Below are 7,571 nucleotides of genomic sequence, written 5' to 3' on the forward strand. Positions count from 1 at the left end.
TATACAAAAAAAATAATTATGCGAATAGTGTGTTTTGTCTTTGTATTAGAGTTTTTTTTTTTTTTTTTTTTTTTATTTGAAGTAATCTACAATCTATACATTTCTTAGTATAATAAGTAGGTTTGATAGGTGAAGTAAGAGTGATGTGAATAATATGATTAGGGAAGATACCCAGTGGTAACACCCTGTGTGTATTAGAGTTAAAAAATTATACTAAAATACATTACACAATGTCTGAAAATAAGATAACATAAATAGTACATTTTTACTCAGCGTCGCACATTTTGGGAACCGCTGATAATATTATATAACTTTAGGATAACAATAATAATATGCTGGCTGTAGGTGTACGTGTAATAATTGGTGTTGTAATAGTAGTTGTAATAAAGTTGTTGCGGGTTAGTAATTAATTATCCCTATCAACTGTATAAATGTTAAATATTGTTACTATTTTATCAATAAGTTAAATGACCTTGTATGTCAGGAACACTTTATAATTAATAAAAAAAAAAAAAAAATACTTAGTAGTTACCACTTACCACGATACACCTGGTGCAGGTTACCGCACGATACCTGCAACTCCGGGAGACTCCACTTAAGCCATGTTCACATCACACCGTGTTGTGTCTTTTTATATTTATATCGAAATACGATACCAATGATATGAATATTGTACCTGATGATAATATTTTATGACTTTTTTTTTAGTTATGATTTCTCTGCACATACCTACATATAACCACACGGGTTAAAAGTTGAATATACCTGTTCAACTATACGGTATCGTTTGTTAACTATGATTATTTTACCGGACACTATACATTGTGAGCCCGGCTATAATAATATGTTCACTTTGGACGAATACACAGCGGATTCGTTGAACTCCCGGTTGGTGTTATTATGAAAGGCTATAATAATATTATAGTATTAACATTATACGATATGCGTCTTATATGTCGTATACCTATGGTGATCAGTCGTACTTATTTTATAAGGACGCACATATAGGCGCAACTAGACCTCTAAAACATGGGGTGCTATATAATATCTCATATTTTAAAAACATACAACTGGTGGTATTTCACTTTAATAATGATAGTTTAACCGAGAAAACAACGGGTAAATTAAAACTTGGGGTGCTAAAGACATTTTTTCACCCCTCTAGTTGCGCCAATGAGGACGCGGTACTTCTTTTTGAAGACATGTTCTATTGTCCTAAATAAATTCCTGAAGTACACCAAAAAGTACTTATTTTAAATGATGTAACAATTCCAAAGGAAAATTTGTTAAAATAACCTAATTATTACCATTGGTTATACATAGTATGTATAATCAATGTCATTGCATTCATAACATTTTTGACATCTTTAATTAGTATGGAAAAAATAAAATACATCCTTATCAATGTTTTACAAAAATTCATGATCGGCAGAGTGGTGACACTGTTATAACAATGCTGTGCCATGATCATAGAAAAATCTATTATCTATGGCGGCAAGGCCTCCTTGTTGTCTTGATTTACGTTTATGTTTACTGCTTTTAATGATGGTTACAATTAATCAAATAAAATATTATAATATTGTAAAATTATTTTTTTTTTCTAATGGCTCCGCCTCGTAAAAAGTGTAATTTTAATTAGTGATTTAGAAAAAGAATTTCTATTTATGAAGTCAACTTTAAATTCAACTAGCAATGTTTATTCTGAAATATGTAAATGTGAAGTCGATAGATATGTCGAATAGCGGTCGCAGTAATATAAATTCACATTTAACCAAAAAAAAAACATCAATTGGCTTTAAAGGCTGCTTCAATGCTTCATCGAGTGGAAAGGTAATTAACTACTTTAAAGATAATACTTATTCTTCATATAATTATCGACTTATTGCGGTATGTTTCGAAATGAATAAAGGTTTTTTAATTTGCATTGTATTTTATATCTATATATAATATAATAATATGTTGTTATATTGTAAGACTTGTGGGCTTTGAACTTCTTTTTTTAAATATCTGGTCACCATTGTGAGGTTGATCGCCTTGGACAGACTTTTTTTTTTCTTAAAAGTTCGAACATAATTTCACTGATCTGGCTGCGGCGCGGCGGCGGTGTAGTGCTGGACGAAATACATTTTTATTAGGTTCCACGACATTCCGTGGAAAAACATCTGATAAATGTTTGACGTATTTGACGTGGCGTGGGCTTTGCGTGCTGCTTGAAATATTAACAAATTACCAATTTTGGAGAGTGACGAGGAATTTTCGTTGTTTCTATAGGTTTTGAAAATGTCAAACCTTTATAATGTAGGTAGCGTTGTTTTCTTCATCGTATACACGGAAAAGTACCTACGGAGAAGTTTTGAAAGCTTCTGCATTATATGATAATGGTTTGACCGCTAATTTTTTTCCATCCTGCAATTTATGTCCGAAAAACATAACTGAATTTATGTTCTTCAGAAACACGTCGAGATCCAGATAAACCTCTCGCATGTGTACCTAAATATAATATGCAATCGTATTCTCGTGTTGCTCTAGGGCGCAAATTAATTATTTAACGTTTGTCTATGACGCAAATGTATTATCCTCTTTTTATGGTATAACACTGATGCGTGTAATATGTGAATGGAATGAATAATGTTAATACAATAAATACAGTAAAAGCCGAACATGTGTATATTGAGTATAAAGTAGAAAATTATTATCATTTCCTTTTTCGTTATAATATGAGCGTTATACAGTAGGTACCTAGGTACACTAAATATAGTATATGGCCGTACAATAAATGAGATTGTTTTTGATAAATAAAATTATTTTATTCCTTCGATTACAGACGTAGTACCATTTATTTTAATGAAAGAAAGAGAGAAAGCTAATTTTTTTTTTTTAATTTTGTGATTTGTTTTATCTATATTTAGTAATAATGTAACACCAGTGGAGCCTATCGTATATCTCATGTGTATCGACTAATTCACATACTTTACCTCTGAAGAAGTGCTTTGTCATGCACATCACACGGCTGAAAAAGATAGTGATTTAACTTATCAATGATTACGATGTTCAGAAAATTTGAATTTTGAATTTCAAATTTGCCCCGTCAATCTTATTTCGGTATAGCTTAAAAATTATTCACACAAAAAGTGTATACTAATATAGTTACGAAATATCAACATTCTAATACTATTATACTAAATAATTTACGTTAGGTATATAGGCAAATATGATAATTCAGTAGGCGCATGTAGCTATTATTACAGCCACAAATTGTTGACCATTCAAATATTATTTAATCATCGTCATGAAATGGTTCGTCACATGAGTTCCGTTTTCATCATAAGCCTCGATGTTATGGGAAGTGAAATCAACATGATCCTGTCGATTCCCTTTCACTATAGAGTTCTTTATTTTAATTTTATGTAGATACCGCTTTTGTAATATCTACGAACGGTAACCATTTATCTGACGGTAGATAATTATTAAATTCTGTCACATGCACTATACAGCTAATTTAACATTATATTAATTTATGAAATAATTTAATTGATGATCTTCGACAGCCAATTAATTTGATATTCATTCAGCACTGTGTGTAATACATTTTAAAATTAATGCCGCAATCTTTGTAATAACTAATATCTATACTATCAAACGGTAATAATTTAAATGTGAAACTATGTTCGACAAAATATTCTCTCCATTTATAATATAATATTGTGAACATAGTTTTTTATGATTATGATAGTAATAATTATATTGTATAAATTAAATAACTAAAACTAAAATAAGTTACCAATGAATATTATCACACGTCTTAAAATATGTTAATATAACTTTGAAGAAGAAATTGTATAGGTACCTATATTATATTATACATCTAGAGTGGCTTTTACAATATTATTAAAATTATTTTGATAAAAAAAATGAAGTTTTTTATTATGTAATAAACATTTACGTGCATAATGATATTTTTAATTTATATAAATTTCATAAGTAATAACATTTCTTCCGTAAAAATTGTCTTGCAAAGTCGTATTCCCGCTTTTATTACACGAGTTTACCCACTTTCAACACTTTAATATAAAAATTGTACTATGACGTATAAGATGCTATTATTATACATTTTGAGTTCATGCAAAAACTGTTTCCATTCCAACGAATTTAACAAAATAATAAGAACGTACTAATTCAATGACTTTAAAATTAAAATTGCCCAATTATTGATTTTTTTTTTCTTGCTATCATTATGGTAAATCTTCACGCACCGAGAGCGTTATAAATCGGACGATATTTATGTTGTTTCTTAATAAATTATAACTTGTCACCGACTGAATCTACAATAGAATAATATCCTTAACTTTATACGTGTCTTATACTCCAACTGTAAGAAATTATTAATTAATAAATATAGTGTACAAGTAAACAGCAACACTTAAGTAGGTGTATAAACATTAAAAATGTTATGAATATGTTTATATTTTGAACAAAAACGAATGAACAATGTACCGTTTGTCATTTCATTGAGATAGTAAATAACTCAGTCTGGATGATGCTACAATTTCGCGAACTCCTTTGTTTGATTTTGTTTTATGACAACCGTTGCAAGAGTCTGTTTATCTGATACCGTAGTAACGTACAATAATTATTGTTTGAGAATAAAGTTTATGGCTTAGAATTATTACAGAAAACGGGTTGGTATATCGCCTTTTCAGGTACCTATAGCCTACAAATAGATCTTCCTGTGTTTTAAATGACCAGCTTATATAAAAAGAACTCTTGAATTAATATATTAAGTTGGTTTAAAATCTGGGTTTATTATAATATAATTGCAAGGTGGTAACGATATTCTAATTCTAAATAATATAGTTTATTATTATATTTTTTATTAAAAACGCATTGTAAGAAAAAATTAACTTTCTCTACAGCTATGCTTATTTTTGATTTAGGAATCACAAAACAGTCTTTATTTTTTTTAAATGTATAGTAAAATAACTGTCTAATCAAAAATATTTTTACATAAATTGACATATTACGCTAATGTGAGCGAAGGACATGTCTTTTACTACGTACGTCACACAAGTCTCCCCCATTTGTAGGTATTTACTATTTAAATAATTCGTTTTGAAATCCGTGTTGTGTAAGTAGATTTTCTAGTTTGATATATTAGTATATTACCTATATCCTTTGCATATAATACATAATACTTCCTCACCAGTCGTGTTTAAGATTTAAAAAAAAGTATACTCCTTTGTTCAAGTGATTTAAAAACTTAATGGTAGTATTGTTTAGAGGGTGTTTTCGTATACCATATTATAATATATTATATTGTACGCCTAGTCTGGTAAAATATTTTCGAAAATATAGCATACTTGTTTGATTATATATTAAATGTTTCCTACACGTTAAACGGTTAAACGATTCGTTATTAAAGAAATAATGTTATGCACTAATATACAGAGTACAGACGTGAATAAATATATTATTTTATCGACCAACTACAAGAGTTCTAAATATTGTTTAAAAATGGCTGGAGGAAAATTAAAATTTGAATCCATTAAAACAACAATTATTTTTGTATTTATTTAAATAACAAAGTAAATGTTTATTTAACAAATAACTCTTAAGATGTTTTATAAAAGGTTTCGAAACGGAAACAAGGAGATAATTTTTCCTTTATTTAAAACTACCTACTCGACAGAAAGGGAAGAAATGTCCTATTACTATAATAATGCTGTAACTCGCTGATCGCATTATTTGTACACGTAATAACGTGTTAAAAGTAACCGTACAAAACTTTGAACACCATAAATTTTAATATAAATGATTAACAATTGATTTACGGGCTTAGGGCACATGAAACCGGGATTAATTATTATATCCTCGGAGTGATTAAGAAAATTATGGAAATCGTATAAGACACGTGCGCAAAGTTTACACCGTGTGCCTTTACTGAGGAGCCTGCTTAAAATATACTGGCCTTTTGAGCTCCTGAATGTTGTTTGGGTGTTTGGGTAGGATTTCCGTGTGCCTACATATCCTAACTGTTTACTCATAACATAAATCTCGTCAATATTAAGCTACCTATTTAACGCGATACACGAACCTATATATGATAACACACAGTGTGTAGAATACCAGAGCATAATAATTTATATAATATTATTACGATACGTATACGGCATTTTAATAGGGCAGTGATTTCGATCGGAGGTGCGAATAAAGACGTTATAATTATACGGTTGTACGAGAGTTTTATTCGATTTCGTGTGATATATGCTTGCTGATCAACTTACAGATTTTAAGTTCATAACATTAGTTGTTTGGTACGATGTTTTTTTTCAAGTACATCTAGTCAGTAAAAGTATGCAAGCAAAAGCAATGGACGAAATAAATGGTTCTAATATGTTAAAAAGTGCTTTAGAGTTTATGAAGAACTATAGAAATCAATTTGATCAGATTTTGATCAAAGCAAAAGTAACAGATGAATTAGGGGTGGATCCTGAAATAAAAGTAGTTGATTATGAGCGATCAGATGGTGCAGATCATAGAGCTGCAGTAAAAAAATTTAAACATGAATTTTTTTACAAATTAATGAACGTTGTTACTACATCATTGACAGATAGTTTTGAACTTTTAACGATCCATGTTGATGTATGGAATTTTTCGTACGATTTAAAAAATGCACCTGAAAATGAAAGCGAATTATTAAAACATCACAATCACCTTAAAGATGGATCTGACTCTGTTATTTATGGTGTCAAATTATGCACAAGATTCTGATCATTAAGCAATTGTTAATTTCTAATTGTTTGGACGTAAGTCTGCCCTTATATTCTTCAATACATTTTTGACTATGACTCCAGACTATTTCAACCTTTGGATTTCATTTAAGAATATTATTGACGTTACCAGTGACAGTAGCTAGTGGTGAGCGGAGTTTCTCCAAATTAAAACTCATAAAAACATACTTACGATCTACTATGGCTAATGAACGTTTGGTCTCATTATCGGTGTTATCCATAGAAAATGAAATAGCTGCGGAAATCGATTTTTCTACAATTATACAAAGTTTTGCCGAGAGAAAATCAAGAAAAGTGTGGATCGATAAGAAATTAAATAACTAATTTATTTATGTCATGTTTCATTGTGCATCTCCATTATTATTAATGTACAACCATTTCTGTATTATTTATTTTTATTATTAGTATATTATTACTATAAAAAATGGCAAAAATAATCCTATTGATCGCATGATGCGGCTGGTCAATGAGACTACCATTTATCATAATATATTTTAATATTGAAAATTTTTTGTTCTACTTTACCATAACTATTTTATATTACCTATTATTATTATTATTACTATTATTGAATTATTATCATGTTCAAACTTATAAGGTATCTTAATTTTTATTGTTCTGTGTTAAATTGTTGTGAAGAGCCTTGCCCGTAAATATATATAAATAAATTATAGGTATTCGTATTTATATGTGCCTATTAGCCTATTAATTATTATACCTATTACATTATATTTCGTCATAATAATATGTTATAAGTTAAGCATAATAATATATCATTTTTCC

At 29.1% G+C, this 7,571-nt stretch overlaps 1 protein-coding gene across 1 annotated transcript; it reads left to right on the forward strand.

The window, feature by feature from the left end:
* The first annotated feature begins 6,261 nt into the window (after positions 1 to 6,261).
* On the forward strand, positions 6,262 to 6,768 carry LOC103309726. The gene has a single exon (XM_008185940.1). It carries the CDS (start codon positions 6,262 to 6,264, stop codon positions 6,766 to 6,768), a length of 507 nt encoding a protein of 168 aa, XP_008184162.1.
* Positions 6,769 to 7,571: the final 803 nt, after the last annotated feature.

The sequence above is a fragment of the Acyrthosiphon pisum genome, chromosome A1 (genome assembly GCF_005508785.2).
Source record: "Acyrthosiphon pisum isolate AL4f chromosome A1, pea_aphid_22Mar2018_4r6ur, whole genome shotgun sequence".
In the NCBI taxonomy this organism is placed as follows: domain Eukaryota; kingdom Metazoa; phylum Arthropoda; class Insecta; order Hemiptera; family Aphididae; genus Acyrthosiphon; species Acyrthosiphon pisum.